The 18,699-nt window shown below is 40.3% G+C and overlaps 3 protein-coding genes across 3 annotated transcripts; 1 reads left to right on the top strand and 2 right to left on the bottom strand.

The window, feature by feature from the left end:
• Positions 1-967: 967 nt before the first annotated feature.
• Positions 968-14,628, bottom strand: LOC135475001 (glutathione S-transferase A-like). The gene is made up of 6 exons (XM_064754725.1): positions 14,351-14,628; positions 13,439-13,504; positions 4,574-4,654; positions 3,948-4,025; positions 3,109-3,177; positions 968-2,521 (listed from the first exon to the last, which is right to left on the bottom strand). The coding sequence occupies exons 1-6, from the start codon at positions 14,513-14,515 to the stop codon at positions 2,303-2,305; spliced, it is 678 nt and encodes a 225-aa protein (XP_064610795.1). The 5' UTR covers positions 14,516-14,628; the 3' UTR covers positions 968-2,302.
• LOC135475940 (transcription factor Adf-1-like) lies at positions 6,864-8,056 on the top strand. Its single transcript, XM_064755907.1, has 2 exons — positions 6,864-7,198; positions 7,416-8,056. Exons 1-2 carry the CDS (start codon positions 7,037-7,039, stop codon positions 7,608-7,610), a joined length of 357 nt encoding a protein of 118 aa, XP_064611977.1. The 5' UTR covers positions 6,864-7,036; the 3' UTR covers positions 7,611-8,056.
• Positions 8,254-10,052, bottom strand: LOC135474919 (uncharacterized). The gene is made up of 3 exons (XM_064754609.1): positions 9,872-10,052; positions 9,552-9,664; positions 8,254-8,412 (listed from the first exon to the last, which is right to left on the bottom strand). Exons 1-3 carry the CDS (start codon positions 10,050-10,052, stop codon positions 8,254-8,256), a joined length of 453 nt encoding a protein of 150 aa, XP_064610679.1.
• Positions 14,629-18,699: the final 4,071 nt, after the last annotated feature.

Genomic DNA, 18,699 nt, shown 5'->3' with positions numbered 1-18,699 from the left:
GTGATAATTGCCAGTCACGTCGGGTCTTGATTGTTGTATTGTGTTTCGTATTGTGGATAGACAGGTATCGATCAGTTGGATTTTACGTTTAGTTCAAGTGTTAACTTGATGCATTTTGAACCACACATTTATGAGCAGGGATCTGAGAACGGCTGCCCGTGTCACAATGCAGGACTGTCATTGCTTGAAGAAAAATGTTGTCACTTTGCATTATTTTTTCTTAGCAAAGTCAGATTTATTACCAAGATATGCTCCCAAAATCTGAATGAAAGGGTCTGTTATCAGTCAAGGTCCTGCTTGTTCAGTGAATTCCCTGATGTCGGCACAGCCAGCTAGCCAACACTCATGTAGGACGAGAGAGAGCGGGACAGCTATAGCACGACGCTTGTGTCCACGAACATCGCCCAGACTGAGCACGAAGCTGAAAGAAACATAGGCCCTTTGAACATAGAGCAGAGCTGATACTCTTTGGTTGGATATATTCTTTGTATTTTCTTATTGTTTATACCAATGGTACGGTAGAGCGCCTAGGTTTTGTGACGTCACTCTAGATAGCCATAACATTGCAAAATGGCATCATCAGAATTACGGCATTTGAGAGGCTAAGGACTGATGATTGTTTGCTATTTGTTTTGGTAACAAGTGATGTAGAATTTTAAAAATATTTTTAGAACATTTCTGGAATATTACTTTATTGATTAATTCCACTTTAGTGACTGACTTTATGTTCACTTCAACATTCTCGTCAAAAGTACACAAAGGTGCAGTCAGCTTGATTCAAAGTAATCTGGGTCAATAAGAAAGGAACAAGGTCTGCTGAGAAACCCACAAAGAACTCTGTAATCGACACGGATGGTGCTGGATTTGATCACCTGCCTTCATTGTTGAAGGCTCTGTCGACAACTACAGTATTTCCAGAATAGACTGTATGAAAAAAAAAACACCAAGACATCTTTTGTTTAGTGTTTTCAGTCAACTTTAATATACATGTATTCACAACAGTGATGGATGTGATTCAAACCAGTTATTTAAGTAAACAGTTTGCAATGTGTGTATATTGGTGATTATTTTATGATGGTTAAAAATTAGTTGTGTTGTCGCTATTGCCACTCCAGGAATGACATGGAGCTGGCAAGATATGAGAAAAGAGTGCCATCCTTGATCCATCTTCACAGTTCACATTCAAGGCACGCACTTCACTCCTCTCCATTCAATACACACATGTGTACCAGGCTTCATACGCTTTGAAAATTTCAAATTTCTAAGCTTTTCCTAGGTGGAAATTCACATTTTCCAGTAAATCTGTAGTCTCAATTGGAAAGGTTTTCCAAGCCGAAGGACAAAAACCCCTGATTTTCAGGATTTTTTCCAAATTTTAAAAGGCCTGGAAAAGTAACTTTCAAATTCCAGTCTTTACCAAGGTTTTTCAAGGCCCTGTAATAACCCTGGTATACATGTACATGCTTGTACTTCTCATCTTGTTGAGGCTGTTCTGAAAATCAAAGAATCTAACAGAATGTTAAGTTCCTCAAACAATCTGACAAGTGGCAGGAGACTATCCTGTAGCAGTCCCAAATTTTTCTGATCATTTCGCAATACCAACAACTAGTTTTTACACAGACCTAAAAGTCATGCAAGACCGACTCATTTTCAGATCTCAATAGCTGAACTTCAGTATACACAAACAAAGTGCATCCAGGAAGTTTATCAAAATTGGAAACAAATTTCTCCACAGAAAGTCACCAAACTCCGGTTGCTTCTGCTGGTCTTTAAATAGCTTTGAGCACAAAACCCCTACCTTTCCAGGTCTGGAAAAGTTACTCGAAGTGTCCAGGCTTTTAGACTCTGAATAATGTGATAGTTCATTACTATTCATGTTCAGCCAAGATCCATCCCTGCCAGAGCATACTGGCTAACATGTGGTTTTTAGACTATGTTCATTTCATCTCATCATTCGAAGCAGTAATTATATTTCACTTATATGATGGTGGTCAGTGGAAACCCACAACCATCCCCAGCTTGCTGGTGGACCTCCCCATGAACAAGTTGAGACGAAAACAGCAGATGCTTTAGGGAGAGGCTCCTGAGTCACTGTGCTGCGCTTGACTATTATGCTCTACTACATATTTAGTTTGATCAAATATCTTTATTGCAATTAAGGGAAGAATGAATAATGAACTACACAGCTTGGACCTGAATTATTATAGGTAGGAACAACTTTCCATAGGCTGGATATACATGTATGTTAGATTGGTGCCAAGGTAGTGGATGTGGAGAGGTTAAATGACATACAGGACTTATTTTAGATGTTCTGAAGCATCGTCTTGTTTTCTGAATCCTTCCAATGTGGTGGCCATGTTGATTTAACTGAGGGTCTTTCTGAGACCATGTTGTAGTATTTCGCCAGCTGAGGATAGCGCTTCAAGTCCAGGCCCATCCGCACCAGGAAGGCGAACAGTGGGAAAAAGACACAGTCAGCCATGGAGAATGTTTTCCCAGCAACAAATGATTTGTCACCCATCTGTAATAAATGACATTAAGAGAATTTATATCTGATGCATGGAGCAGGCTTGCATGCATGTTCCTAAACTTAACAGGACACTATAAGATAAGTCAATTAATCCTTATTTTAGCCTGATCTCTCCAAACCTTTGAAACATCTGTAAATTTCCTACCAAACATGTTCTATGAAACATATCAGGTCTATCCCGAACAGCTTACCAACCTTCATGGACCAACTTACCATAATGTATTGTATTGAAATTGAATATAAAGGATAACCCTAAAACTGCATGAAAATCAATAAAGTCCTGTCTCCACAAATACCCTTTTGTGATGATGAATATGTTTTATCTGGATAATATGTGTCTTAACCTTATCTTAAGACGAGGCATCACCACATAATTGTAAAAGGTTTCACAAGTTTCCACCCACATGACCAGATCTTTGTCCAGTGACCCAACCGCTTTACTCCAAATAACATAAATGGTATTCCGTGAGATTTTTATATATACAGGTGCTAATTAGTTACAGTGTTTACTATAAAAACCCTTTTTTACAGCACTACATTTGTGACATCAAGAGAACTACTAGTCCATGAATACATACCTTTACAAAGTAGCCCTCCCACAGCTGCACCTCTTTCCTCAAAGTTTCCTCTCTCTTTCTGATATCCTCCTGATAAGATTAAATCAAAAACCACACATTATTATGCGGCCTATATGTACGTTCAAAACATCCCAATCACAGCAATTTGGCTCAAGTGTGATAAAAAACAACATTTTGTGCCTCAAATAGAAGTTAGACCACAGAAAATACTGAAATACTTTAAATTAGTTTTCTTTCTCACAAATGGTACAAAAGCAAAGAATTTCCAGAAACATCAGTTTTACATGAGCATCCATTAAAACTTGTTAGAATGAGGTCTGCCAGCAACCAGCGAATGGCCGTGGGTCTTCTCTGCCCAATTTCCTCCCACAAAAATGCCGGCTGTCATCGTATAATTAAGTGACATAATCTTCAGTATGGTGTAAAACATGAATCAAATAAATAAATAAAATATTACACACCTGTGTATTTTTAAATTAAAAGAAATCACCTGTTCTACACACCGATGTCCAACAATACATTTACTTGTTTTCTCATAGTTTTTTTCGTTGGAATACATGAATTCAAAGTTTCCTGCTCGTATCTTTAAAAACGTTTTGTGCACGTTGATGGTCAACCCATATTTATGTTCTTATGTCCTTTTTTAACTTGTGTTAACTGCATCCCTAGTGCACATTTATACATGTACATAAATAGATAGAGTGGTCAAAGATTCACTTTGCTCAAAAAACGGAATGGGACAGGGCGGTAATTTCCACTGCCACAATATTCTCCAACTCTGGAAACACCTGAATGTTTTCCTGACAAGCCTGTAAAGTTTCACACATTTCCATCCCTACCTCTTTTTTGTCCTCTTCTTTGGTTCTCAACTGGTACACCACCACCTCTGCTATGCAGTTAGTATGGACGTTCAGTGCCTGCAACAAGTCAGCAAACATGGTCGTAGTAAGGCAATGGAAACATGCATCATGTAATGCAAAACACTGTTCTTTACTTGTTTGATTGGTGTTTTACACCGCACTCAAGAATATTTAACTAACATGACAGCAACCAGCATTATGATGGATGGAAACCCACAACCATCTGCAGGTTGCCGCCAGACCTTCCCACGTACGGCTGGAGAGGAAGTCAGCATGAGCTGGACTTCAACAAAACGCTGCTAGTGTTGGATGAATGCTGAATGTTCCATCCCTATGTACAAGTACATTGTAGCCAATAATAAAAACTGTTCTTACCAAGACTTCCGAGTTATGCTTTCAACATACAATTTGTACTTTTGATGGATGCATGGATGCACAAAGTAACAACTACAGATGCTCCCTCAAAATACTTTTGTGAGGCAAAAAAAAACACTGCTATATATATGATCATATATGATATATATGATTCGTGCTCTGAGTCCTGTATTAATCTTTCAGATAAATGATGCAGTACTTGCTATGAGAAATCTGAGGCAAACCCCTACCTCGAAGGCTCTCTGTAGCACCAAGCCTCGCTCCTCTGGAGAGTCAGGGATGAGAGTTGAGCCCTGTCCCTTAAAAGTAGCCTGTGGCAGCAAGAACAAAAAATAAAGATGTAGCCTGTGAGAGTATTAAGAACTGAGTATTAAAAACTAAATATCAAATTAGATTCAGGAGTCAGCCAAAGAAAAATGGCTTGTGTAGTGCTCTTTTGTAACCTGCCTGAATCCTTGGTGATATATATGTAGCTAACCCCTCTTAAAACATGTCTTCTGGTCTGTCTGTCTGTCTGTCTTTAGGTCGACCCAGCAGGTGAACAGCAGAATTTGTCCCAAGTACACTTCAGTATTTGATCTCAATAGTTTTGGCACTTCCACCAGAATTATGCATTAGTTGAAGTTGAAGACACTGGTTCAAAAAGACATATTGCAGAAAGAAATTCAGGATTTTTGAGTTGGTTCATCTAAATACAAAAATAAATTGCATCTGACTCCTAACTAAACAGCTTGGGCCTGTGTTTTCCGAAAAATCTTGATCACAAGAATTAAAGCTGTTACATTCCTTACAGCGATACCGGTGGCCATCAAGGCTCAATTGAATGTCAAGTAAGAAAACACCATCAAAATAATGTGATAAACTAATATGCCATGATCAGAAAATGTTAAGCTTTGGCAAACATCTGTCTGCTAACACAGGACGACAAACAGCTCCATTTAATTGCCGAAAAACATAGACAACGGACAATTCAACAAATTCAAGTTGCATGTACAAACTGTAACAGTATTTACAAAAATAGACAACATGGAGAAAAAGCCAGACAAAAAAGAAAAATAATCAACTTTGCCTGAACCCCACACTATGAGACATCATAAACAATGTGTTCAGAGTGCTGAAGCCCACCACAACGTCTTGCCTGTATTAAGCCTTTGCGATCACCACACCTGGTGAATTATGTATGTTTTAGGTCACTCAACATATGGTGTCTCATGTCCCATCTGGTTTCCCGGGGCTCAGGTCAGGTTTGACGGCAGGCGAGGACAGAGTTCATGTAGCTGACAGGAAATATTCAGTGTTGTGTGTTGTTTTGTTTAAGAAAGATCTCCAGTCCAAAGCCCTGGCATATGGTTTTGTAGTTACTTTTCTGTGCGGCATCCTAAAGCCTGTCCAGACCTGAGAAGAAACTGGAAAAGGAAATACTTCTTTAACAGTTGAATTTGCCCTAATAAGAGTTACATTTTTGGGGGCTAGTCATGACTCAAGGTACATCTGTGGATAGAAACTGTTGGTATATTTGGCCATGGCTTTAGACTTATATTAGTGATAGTACAGGGTTTGGGCGGAATGTCGTCGGATTGTTAAGAATTACCCATGATGCATTGCAACAAGGCTGGTTTACTTGCAAACATTCAAAATTAACCATTGATAGCTGTGGAGAGTGGGGAGAGTTGTTCATTTCTCGGTTTGAGTGACAGACGGCAGACCTATGTGGCAAGTTACCTGCAGCACATGTATAGTAATACAGTTGCCTCCAGGGCATTAGCCAGGATCTGACAATAGGGCGTCCAAAAAGGCAGGGGGTTTGGGGGCCGCCGTAAATAAGCAGGGGGTCTGCCGCCGGAGACATTTTATCGCCACTGTATCATTCAAAATCAAGACCTTTTAATAGCTTTAATTGCCATTATATCACTGGAAATAATGTATTACTATTGGACCCCAGAAATTGACTGTTTTTAGGGGCACCCAATATATCACACTTTTCCCACCAATGACTGACACTGAGTGCGAATCACTAAAAAAAGTACATAAATTTTATATTAAACTATGTAAGGTTACAATCTGTTATGCTTTGGACAACCAAGTGTGAAACAGGAGGTAGAAAAACAAACTGAACTGTAAAATACACAATTCAATAGAGATGCAAGGAAAACAATGGCAATTTGGCGCAGCAGTTCTGACAGTCCAAGTGAGAATGCTGTGAATCAGCAGGTAGAAATAAATAAACTGTGAACAATAAAATACACTAAAAGACATATAAAAGGAAAACAATCAAAATGCATGGTAATTTTAGCACAGCAGGTGCATGTCACTCACAGTTACACTACTTCACATTAAAATGCAACGGAACCAAATCAGAATACAGTATATATAGCTCTTAGGCCGGCCTCACACGATCAAGTTTACTTGAGCAAGAATATTGATGAAACTATTGCAGCAATATTCTGGTACGTGTGATGTCCCCCGCAAGAGACTTGCTCAATATGTCCAGCAATGTGTAGCAATATTGCACACTACCCGTTCTTGCGCCGTGTGAGGGCTCTTTTCGAGATCTTGCGACGACTTGAGGCAATGTTGCTGGGAATAGAGCATGGTCCTATTATCCAGCAAGTTTATAGTACATGAAAAAACACATGTTCGCATATGTCAAGTTCAGTCGATCCCAATTTCATTCCAGATAAAAGAGGTGAATTATGCCTGGTCAGTGGTCAACCGAGGAGATAAAGCAGTTGATTTGTGAGGTGGAGGAACGACCGACACTGTGGAATGTATTGGTAGACGAATATAGAGACCGGGTGAAAAAATCTGACTCGTGGAAACAAGTGGCGGAAGCTTTAAACAAGGAACAATGCGAGGTGAGACATTTGAATTTTTTTTTATTAACATACATTTGTGTAGTCAAAGATGAGATGCTACATCAACATAACTGTACAGCGTTTTTGTAAAAAATACTCCCTGGCAATTCATCCCTGGTCACTGACACTATCACTGACACTGAAGACTAAGCGCCAACAAAAATAATCTGACTTTAAAATCACTCTTGACTGTACACATGCATGTCTTTCTTTCCAGGTGGAAAAGAAGTTCCACACGCTGAGGACTCAGTATGCCGCTGAGGTTAAGGCCGAAGAAAAAAGGAAGTCCGGGTCCGAGGGTGTTGTAAAGAAGAGTAAGTGGCAGTACATGGAGGCGTTGTCGTTTGTCGGCGCGGGGATGAAAAAACGGCAAGGATCTTCCTCAGAGGTAGGTCCACTTTACGCATGTTGATACTGCCAGGACACTTCACCAATAGGAGTCATGAAATACTCTCCAAACTCGCGTTGAATCTCTCTCGCGGATGTCGCATGGTGGTTACTGCCTTGATGGCGAAGTCCCAGAAGCGTCCCTTGGGGGTTGAAATCTGCGCGCCAGGAACCAGGCATCATATTTCCGTCTCGGTCTTCAAGGTCAATTGTACCAGGGGGTGTATACGCTTCGTTCGGTTCCTTCATTAGGAAGTTGTGAAGGGCGACGACTGCTTGCACAACTAATTGAGCCTTGTCTGGGTTCAAATTGATGGGCTTCAGCAAAACGCGGAATCGAGTTGCCAGTATACCGAATGTACTTTCGACCATCCGTCGTGCCCGACTAAGCCTGTAGTTAAATACCCGACTGACAATGTCCCTTGTTCGGAATGGATAAGGCTTCATTATATTTTCTTGAAGTGCAAATGCATCGTCAGCTACAACCACATAAGGCACAGGTTTTGTTCGACCTGGAAGTGGTGAAGGATCAGGAAGTGACAGCGCCTTCTCTTTTAGACCCGTGAAAAGTTGAGTTGCCGAAAAAAAACCACCATCTGATACTCGCCCATTACAGCCTATATCCACGAACATGAATCTGTATTTGGCATCAACAAGTGCGAGCAGAACTATACTATGTGTGCCCTTATAGTTGAAACATTGACTCTTTTGGCCGGAGCTTTCAGGACCACGTGTTTACCATCAAGTGCGCCGATGCAATGGGGGAAATGACATAATTTTTTGTACGCTTCAGCAACGACTTCCCACTCCACTGCAGAACGCGGAAACTGAAAGTACAAAATAGATTACGATGTAAATTCTATTATTGTATGGTGGTCAATCATTGTCAGATTGTTACTTCACTAGACTAGCTCACATGGGTTTATCAGAAATAATTTATTATACTCTTTGAATGGGGGTACATCGAGCCCACCGTTGTTTTGATACAGTCATTTAATATTAATATGTACGTCCAGCTTAAATGAACAGTTTGATGTTGTTTGTATAATCACATATATATTATGCTGTTTTTAAAGAGACTATACCTCAGATTTGTGGTAAAAAATCGATCAGCGCTAATCAAATCGGGCTTTCGCTCTATTTCTAAGATAGCTCAAATCATTTAACTTTCAGAAAATACCACGTTTGTTGTTGTACGATTTCCCGTTCAAAAACGCTAATAGAGTTTGCCAAATTAGATAATTCGACCCGAATTATCTAATTTTTGTTTTTTTGAATATTGCTCTTAGAGTAAAACGGTGCCACAACTAGTGCCGTAGAGGGTTAGTAGATAGCCCCATGTAACAGGGCGTCTTGTAGCTAGGGGAGCCCCAATGTGATTAGCGCTGATCGATTTTTTACCACAAATCTGAGGTATAGTCTCTTTAAAGCTGCATGGTGAAAAAAACTGCAATGTTTATTTTTTTTTTCAAGATTGGATTTTCCGAAACTCTCCCTGACAGAAGTGACGAAACCATCGAAATGGCCAGCACCGCTCCGACAACAAAGAAAGCCCGGCGTGAACCCAACAAGGACCTGTTGGCTCAGGCTGTAAAAGTGCTTGAAGAGCCGCCAGCGGACGCTCTTGATATTTTCGGTCAGTACGTTTCGACGGAGCTTCGAGCTATTCGTGGAGAACATATTCGAAACAGAGCCAAACGAGATATTACTATGACAATTTTGAGAGCTCAGGAACTGGATGAACAGCAGTACAGTGGTAATTCGTCACCTCTTTCCTGGAGGGCTGACACGCCGTCGCCTTCATTTAGCCAATCACATGCCTCAAGCACGACCATGCAGAATATTGTTACTGACCAAAACCAATATGCCACCTATTCTGGCATTGCTCCGAACTCTTGTGCTGGTGCGGGATACAACGCCTATCCCTCTTTGTAAATTGTGTTACTGCAACAAGTGCATACATTACCTTGATGCCATCCTTCAGGGCCTTGTAGATGGCTTTGCAAACGACAGGAACAATCCCAGAGATCGTGTTTGCAGGAATACGAAACAAGTACGCCAAACTCTCGTATGAATCACCTGAAGAAAAAATGTCTTTGAACAGTTTTACTCGATACTAAAATCGAATATTATTAAGTAGTGACTATAGTAGTTGTTATTTTTGGTTTCGCTATAAATCCTTGTCAACATCTCTTTAGCAACTGTCTCCAGTATGTTTACAACTACAGTGAATGTTGAATAAATAAATACATAAATACATCGTTTTGTTCAATGGTAATTACTCACCTGTAGCTAAAAATCGGAGTGTGAGGGCAAGACGTTCCTTAGCTGGGATAGCTTTCCTCATGACCGTGTCTTTGCGGGTAATTTCTGCCTCAATCATATCAAGGATAACTTGAAAGTCCCCATGCCTCATCCTCAGAAATTCCCGCAGCTGCTGTGGGTCCTCAATCATCAATTCTGCCATGAGAGCATTATATGCACCTAGTGATGTCCGTCTGGCGATCCACGGTCGTACCCACCATCGGCGTTTTCTTTTTTTCATCAGCTCCAACAAAACAATAACCGCGGCAGCCCTTCTTTTCCGATTTATTCCTGTAACGGTTTGGAACCGAGCCATTTCCTTTCACTGTGACAACACAATTCAATGACAGCCCAACTCAGTTGCTGATATCTTGCAGCAAATATTGCAACAAGTGTCGTGTGAGGGGGGTTTCAATTTTCTTCCGCAAGAGGTCTGCAAGAAAGTCGTCTACGTCTTTCTGCAATAATCTTGGCAAGAAAATTGCCTCACGTGTGACGGTCCGCTAAATTTCTTGCGCAACATTCTGGCTCTAGTAAACTTGACGGTGTGAGGCCGGCCTTACAACTGAGACTGAGAACAGGCAAAATTATCATCACTGAATCTGTGACTGTCACTCACTAAAAAGAGTAGTGGCACCAATCACCATACGATTTGAGCAGCTAAGTCATACTAGGTAGAAATAAACTTTGTAAAATATAAAAAACAAAACAAAACAAGAAACAATTCAAAAACATGTACTATCAGTCACATATCTATGTTGAGACATTAACTTTTGGCACAGTGACACAGTAGTGCATGTCAAACATCATTTCTGTCATCTGAATACATATATGAATGCACTTTGAAAACTTACATGTTAGAAAAATATTCACAATCTAGTATACATACATATAATGTTAATACACTTTGAAACAGTGTACTGGTCTGAGGGCTGGGACTTGCCGTAAAAAAAAAATGTTGATTCAAAAATTTTGCCCGTCAAAAATACCCCTTTTGGCTGGATTGCCCGTCCAGTTGGACGGGTGTCTGGGTGTCTGGCTAGCCTGGTGGTTGCCTCTGAAGTCTACGTTAAATGCACAGGCTTACATTTCTATTTGTGAAGTAGGATAGTGTCATTTGAACATTCCTAGCGAGAAAACTATTGATCGTAGCTCAAATCCATGGTCATCAGCAGAAACTACATGTCTTGAGCTACAGTCTGGTGCAAGTTTCCCATTTCTAGCTTTTAGTTCTCAAAACTATGTTTTGAAAGTTTAAAAAGTTTTTTGACCATATCTCAAAAAGTTATAAAGATAGGCAAAATCAGAAAGCATAAACCGAAATCAGTGTTGCCAAATGCAGCAGAATACATGAAAACATTCTCAAAATTGGACACTTTTACTCTCTACAAGTACCTCAAATGTCAAAAGAATCCTTTCGTTGATTCTTGTGAAGAAGATTTTTAAAGGTTTTGATCAAAATCCAAGATGGTTGCCATGTCAGAAGGCGAAACTTAACCCAAAACAGCCAAAATCTGCCTCGTAACATTGTTCCTAAAATCAACAAATTTCAACATGCAATCCAACAACAAAACTTTTCCTTTTACAACTCTTTAAGCTTTTAAGAAAAGGAAAAAAAAAACAATAATAACTAGAAATGCAAAGCAGTTTCACTTTCTATGCTATCAAATAGAAGATAGCATAGCTGTATGTAATCACACAACCCTTTTGGGAAATCACAAACAGTGCAGCAGAAAACATTAAATCAAATACCACAAGCCTAGTCCAGTTCCCATTTAACTCCATGTTAAAGCAATAGGATTAACATCTATTTGTAACAAAAAACAGTGTTGTCACTTAATTGTTTCTAGTGAGAAAACAACTGATCGCAGCTCAAATTCATTGGCAAGCTGTGGAAAGAGCATGCCTTGGGCTCTTTCACATTTGTAGCTCCCATAGTTCTCGAGTTACAGGTCAGTGAAATTTTAGTTTTTTGACAATATCTCAAAGAGTTACAAAGAAATGGAAAAAAATCGGTCAAGCGGCCTTGGCTGTAGGTGGCACACAAAATCAAATAACTAATAATAATCTGAATGAAAACAACAACTGTCCCAGAAGTACCTGCGTGAACCCCTTAAAATCCGAATGATTTCAACAGTCGTCCCAAAACACAGTGCTGGGTCAATTATTAGAAAGGGAAGTCTGTCACTGGTCTAAACTTTCTGCCCTATGAGATAGCACGCAAATGAGGTACCATGGCACAAAGATTCCCACAATGCAACCTTCTTTCGTGGCAACAATATTACAGACTGAAAGCGAATTGTAACCAAATACGACCTTACCTTTTATTAATATATGCACATGTACTATAAAGTACCCTTCGATCTGTACAGCAGAACTGTTATACGAGGTAGGCTGCATAATTACAAAACAATGCCATGTCTGACAATTGAAGTTTACTGGACATCTGTCATTTACACTACAAGGGGAGGTAACCCAGTCAAAAAAGTCAAACTTCAGCCATGTTTCTAAATATAGCAATTTGAGTGAGTTGATGCACAGGTGCTCAAAACCAGTCCGAATATGCCATACGTAAAGGTATGAAATGACTTTTGACTGGCATCATGCAATGTCTCCGACATTAAGAAATAATGCCTTCCACCTCTAACCTTTCTACTCGTTTCCATACCTGGAAATATTATCTGCTCGAATCCGCTATTAGTATTTCTAAATAAATTGTATTTTATCCCAGTGGCACTTACATATGCTAAATGAGCCAATAAGACATTGGTGATGTCCAAGTACCATCTTACTCTATAATAAGTTTACCCCTATGGGTTATCTCCCTTGTACGGTGCTATCTCCCTTGTAAAGTTGAATAAATAATAACAAATAATAACAAATAATAATTATCTCCTTGTACATCTCTACACGCACATTAGATCTTCCTTGTAAAAGGAGATAATCCTTGTAAAAGGAGATAACCCCAATAGAAACAAATTTCTAGTCTAAGCAAGATGGCGCATGGACACAACCGATCTCCTATAGGCTCAATTAGCACATAAGTGTCACTGGGACAGAATACAACTGATTTGGAAATACTTACGGTTTCTTGAATTTCGCAGCTATTGCATTGTGCCAGTTGAAAGTTGTTTCATACCTTTACTTCTTATATATGTAAGAGGCTGGTATATGGCATATATATGGCTTACGGACAGGATTTAAGCATCTGTGGTTGATGGTCGAAGGGAGAACCCAGATAAATGGAACTTTTGGATTGTCCAAAACAAAACTTTTTGACTGTCCACTCAAAGCCCAATACATGTCCGTACTTCATCTGGAAGTTTCAACTTTACGTAGTTGACATTTAAAATAGCAGCACAATTTTTTTCGCCGTCAACAATATGTCCCATAAACAGCTTAAATTACTCACAGATTTATAGGGAATTATATTTCAAAAGTCTTCATCTCAGCGTCAAAACAAGTTTGGTTATTAAGAATATGTGGCATATGGTACTTTAAATGATGACGTAGACTAATTTTATAGGAATGAAATGTACATGTACAAACCTCCAGATATTCACATATGGCCATGGACTCGTTGATAATAATGTTCCCATGTTTAAAGGTAGGTATCTGAAATATCAAAATGTTAACATATCCTTCACACAATCAGGTAATGTCTAAATGTCACTACTTTCCAATTCCTTAATATCATAATCAAGGAATCATTCTGTGCTAAATTTAACTGCGGAATGTTGGGAGAGCTACGGGGAATAACTGCTTCTAATGTGGCGGATCGGCAGTAAGCCACATTAACCGCATCTTTACACGCACATTAGATCTTCCCTAGTCATCATTTTTGGTTCGGCGATACTCATAACAGGTTAACTGATTCTGGGGACCACTCAGTTGATTTACGCTTGGGAAGACTTAATGCACAAGTGAAGATGTGCTAAATGTGGCTTACCGTCGATCCGACCCATTACATGTAGAAGCAGTTATATCCCGTAATTCCACAAACACTTCGTGCTGATCGATACAGAGAGTTACATTCTGCAACTATGCTAAAGTAGTCTTTTAATAATTAACAAAGAGGTTAAAAGACATATCCCCCAACAAAATTTTGTAATCTGTAAACAAAAACGAAAGTGAAAACAGTATGGATCCGATTTTGCAGTACAATCTCAGCAAAATTCAACCAACTTTTGAACACAACATAAACTACAAAGGAATTCATTTTAACAATATCAATATTTCTACTATCACTTTAATTAACATTTGTCCTTAAGCTATCTTAATTAAGGTCGAAATATTGAAATCAAGTTACTATGCTTATTTATTGTGGACTACTGGGACTGTGGACTACATACACGTAGGCCTAGCTGTATACATGTACTTCGATATATGAATTAGAACTTTCAAGAAGCCGACATAAGAGATATTCACTCCCCATCCCGGTTTACGTTTTAACATACCAACCTGCCCACGAGGGTTGATCTGCAAGATTTCCTCACTCTTATGCTCCTTCTTCTCAAACGACACCATCTTGTCCTTGTACTCCAGGCCTTTCTCCCGCAAAACCAACATCACTCGCCAGCATGGAGCGCTGCCGGAGACCCAGTAAAGCATCATACCGTTTGCCATTCTCAAAACGTGCTCCTTTCACAAATTTTCTATGAAATGTTAAAACTGCCTCTTCTATTGTCGTTTAAATCCCGGCGTCTGGGTGTCACGGCACTGCTGAGGCACGCCAGACAGTCATTTATGTAGGCTAGACCAGCCTGACCTAGACAAGGGGTGTAAGGTTGCAGTTTCACATACCCGCAATATCACAACGACGCTGTAAATTGAGACTGACGCCCCTACTAACCCATTCGCTTGAGTAAACATAATCGTGGCGGGAAAATATACAAAATACAATATGCTTGTATTCCGGCTAGGTTAAGGTCAAGGTTTAGTATAAAATTCATCCGCTATACAGCGTGCACATACTTAAACTTCCACAAAAACGCTAAAATTTCCTTTCGCATGTCATTTCTTCAAACCGGAGCTGTTGTAATATCTCTTCCTTGGTTTGCTCACAATTAACTTATAATGAGCTGGAACCTGTAATAGGTTGTATTTCTGTATGGTCTTTTTTTTCTTCTTAATAGTGATGCATGTATGTCATTAATACCATAACTATGAGCCGGAATATATGTCATTATAAAAGACTGTATCATTCATAGACTCCAATTTTTTTATTTATTTATTTTTTCATGAAGTGACACGCAGACGGAGGTGTATAGGCTACGTTACAGTGTTGCTCTTGTGCCATATTTATATGTACTTTGTTGCTACTCTAAATGTGGTATTCTCGCACGTCAGTCTATTTGTTTATACATGTATTATTTTACTGTTTTGTCGAGAAATGTGTTACATTTTATTCTAAACTGCTTCTAGGGCATGGTAATGGGTGACAGATATAGTCCAGTAAATAGCTCCTTGTTCTTACCACATATGTACATGTAATTAGACCTATATAGGTTCCCAGGCTCTCTATTTGTGTGGGATGCTTGTGCCTACATTACATACCCATGTCCCCTACACAGTGAAAAGCACACTTACAGTACATTGATCTCCACATGTACGCATACATGTTGACTACCGGTACATACATGTAAGTGTTTGCCTCCACCTCGTAATCTACCATTGAGGCAATACATATACGCCTCCACATGTTTATGTTTTCATCTTGTAGAATTTATATTCATTTTTACTAAACTTTGTTGAGTAAACTTGTGTTTGTGTACTTGGACACGTTTCTTAACGTTGAGATGTCGTGTCAGTGTGACATTTGTGATGTGTTGTGGTCATCACGTAAAGTTTAAACATTGATAAGATTGTTGGTACCGTAGTCATTCAGCAATATTGTGGTATTATTTATGTTAAGCCATTATGCAAGTCATATATCAAAGAGTAGAGTTTACAACGCCTCTATTTAAATGCTGACGTTTGACAAACAGATTGAGATATAAAATGTGCATAAAACATTGTGAGATTTTGATTAAATCAGATTTTACCACAAGGTACACTACCTTTCGTTATAGACAATAACATTAGTCTCCGAAACGTATCGTTTTCTTGTTCTTCCTAGCCACTGAACCACTGGCATACAACCCAAGTCTCGGAACGATACTGACCCACACCTGGAGAGAGTTTTAGAAACGTGTGAGTTAAGAGAACCCTGACTCGTCTCTCGCGTCAAGCCCATGCATTCAACATTTCAAAACGAGTCGAAGTAGCTTTTAAGTCTGTACAAAAGCCCCGAGCACCGGTTTACAAATCTTTGCGTATATAGGCCTCCATCTCTGTGTATTAATTTATTTATTTGTTTTTTTATTTCCCACCATAATGCTGGCCGCCGTCGTATAAGGGAAATATTGGTGAAACACCAATCAAATAAATTGTTCCTCAAAAATTATTCATTTATATGATGAATTAGAGGATGTCACCCACAAAGACTCCCACCTGTACACAGGCTCCCACCTGCACAAAGGCTTCCACCTGTACACAGGCTCCCACCTGTACACAGGCTCCCACCAGTACATAGGCTCCCACCTGTACAAAGGCTTCCACCTGTAAACAGGCTCCCACCTGTGCAAAGGCTTCCACCTGTACACAGGCTCCCACCTGCACAAAGGCTTCCACCTGTACAGAGGCTTCCACCTCTACACAGGTTCCCACCTGCACAAAGGTTTCCACCCAAAACAAAGGCTCCCATATGCACAAAGGCTTCCACCTGTACAGAGGCTTCCACCTCTACACAGGTTCCCACCTGCACAAAGGTTTCCACCCAAAACAAAGGCTCCCATATGCACAAAGGCTTCCACCTGTACAAAGGCTTCCACCTGTACAAAGGTTCCGCCTGTACAAAGGCTCCCACCTGTACAACAGCTCTAACCTACAGGCTCCCACCTGCACAACTGCTTTCACCTGTACAAAGGCCCCACACAGGCTAACTGCTGTCTGTATATATCTACTGTACACAGGCTGCCATCTGTGCCCCAAATGTACACTTTTTCACATATGTACATCAACTGTACACCAACTAGCTGTCTGTAGATCAACTGTACACCGACTAGTTGCTAGTAGATCTACTGTGCACAGGCTGCCACCTGTACATCAACTGTACACAGGCTGCAACCTGAAGATCAACTGTACACAGACTAGTTATCTGTAAATCTACTGTACATGGGCTGCCGCCTGAAGATCAACTGTACAAAGATTAGCTACCTGTTGATCTACTGTACACAGGCTGACTGTCCCCTGTAGGTCAACTGTACACAGGCTAGCTGCCTGTAGATCTACTGTCCACATGGACAATGTCACCTGTAGGTCAACTGTACACAGGCTGCCACCTGTACATCAACTGTACACAGGTAGCCACCTGTACATCAACTGTACATAGGCTACCACCTGAAGATCAACTTAAACAGGCTGCCACCTGTAGATCAACTGTACACAGGCTTCTGCCTGTAGATCTACTGTACACAGGCTCAGCGCCACCTGTACATCAACAGTACACACACTAGCTGCCTGTAGATCTACTGTACACAGGCTCAGTGCCACCTGTACATCAACTGTACACACACTAGCTGCCTGTAGATCTACTGTACACAGGCTCAGTGCCACCTGTAGGTCAACTGTACACAGACTAGCTGCCTGTAGATCTACTGTAGGCCTACACAGGCTCAGTGCCACCTGAAGATCAACTGGTCACAGACTAGCTGCCTTTTGATCTACTGTACACAGGCTCAGTGCCACCTGTAGGTCAACTGTACACCAGCTGCCACCTGTACATCAACTGTTCAGAGGTTACCACCTGTAGATCAATTGTACACAGGCTTCTGCCTGTAGATCTACTGTACACAGGCTCAGTGCCACCTGTGCATCAACTGTACACAGGCTGCCAGATGTACATCTACTGTACATAGGCTCAGTGCCACCTGTGGATCAATTTAAACAGGCAGCCACCGGTAGATTAGTAGTACACTGGAACCCACCTGTGCATGAAATGTACACAGGCTCAGTGCCACCTGTAAGTGAACTGTACAGAGGCTGCCACCTGTAAGTGAACTGTACAGAGGCTGCCACCTGTACGTCAACTGTACACAGGGTACCACCTGTACATCAACTGTACACAGGCTGCCAGCTGTAGATTTACTTTACACAGGCTCAGTGCCACCTCTAAATCAACTTAAACAGCCTGCCACGTGTAAATTAACAGTACACTGGAACCCACCTGTGCATGAAATGTACACAGGCAGCCAACTGCGCACAATTAAACTCCCATGTGTTTAATTCTTCTGTGGTACATATTCTTTCATCTGTCTATACATGACAATTCACCTGCATACTGTTTCTAACCATTCTAACTTTCATGTATAGGTTGATCTTCACCCATACATGTACATGCATGTTATGATGTAGGCCCATACATGTACATGCATGTTATGATGTAGGCCCATACCTGTTTATACATGTTATGATGTAGGCCCATACCTGTTTATACAGGTTATGATGTAGGCCCATACCTGTTTATACATGTTACGATGTAGGCCCATACCTGTTTATGCATGTTACGATGTAGGCCCATAACTGTTTATACATGTTATGATGTAGGCCCATACCTGTTTATACATGTCACGATGTAGGCCCATAACTGTTTATACATGTTATGATGTAGGCCCATACCTGTTTATACATGTTACGATGTAGGCCCATACCTGTTTATACATGTTATGATGTAGGCCCATACCTGTTTATGCATGTTACGATGTAGGCCC

This window comes from Liolophura sinensis, chromosome 9 (assembly GCF_032854445.1).
Source record: "Liolophura sinensis isolate JHLJ2023 chromosome 9, CUHK_Ljap_v2, whole genome shotgun sequence".
Taxonomy (NCBI): domain Eukaryota; kingdom Metazoa; phylum Mollusca; class Polyplacophora; order Chitonida; family Chitonidae; genus Liolophura; species Liolophura sinensis.
The sequence above is the reverse complement of the archived record's forward strand: the minus strand, read 5'-3'. Positions and strand labels throughout refer to the sequence as shown.

Excerpts from the sequence above, each read along its gene's own strand:
- LOC135474919 (XM_064754609.1), bottom strand. The coding sequence starts at position 10,052 with ATGGCAGAATTGATGATTGAGGACCCACAGCAGCTGCGGGAATTTCTG. Across the intron at positions 9,665-9,871 it reads ACTCCGATTTTTAGCTACAG|GTGATTCATACGAGAGTTTG; the intron begins GTGAGTAATTAC and ends TTTTTTCTTCAG. Across the intron at positions 8,413-9,551 it reads CCCTGAAGGATGGCATCAAG|TTTCCGCGTTCTGCAGTGGA; the intron begins GTAATGTATGCA and ends TTGTACTTTCAG.
- LOC135475001 (XM_064754725.1), bottom strand. The coding sequence starts at position 14,515 with ATGGCAAACGGTATGATGCTTTACTGGGTCTCCGGCAGCGCTCCATGC. Across the intron at positions 3,178-3,947 it reads AAGAAGAGGACAAAAAAGAG|GAGGATATCAGAAAGAGAGA; the intron begins GTAGGGATGGAA and ends TAATCTTATCAG. Across the intron at positions 2,522-3,108 it reads GGGAGGGCTACTTTGTAAAG|ATGGGTGACAAATCATTTGT; the intron begins GTATGTATTCAT and ends CATTTATTACAG.
- LOC135475940 (XM_064755907.1), top strand. The coding sequence starts at position 7,037 with ATGCCTGGTCAGTGGTCAACCGAGGAGATAAAGCAGTTGATTTGTGAG. Across the intron at positions 7,199-7,415 it reads TAAACAAGGAACAATGCGAG|GTGGAAAAGAAGTTCCACAC; the intron begins GTGAGACATTTG and ends CTTTCTTTCCAG.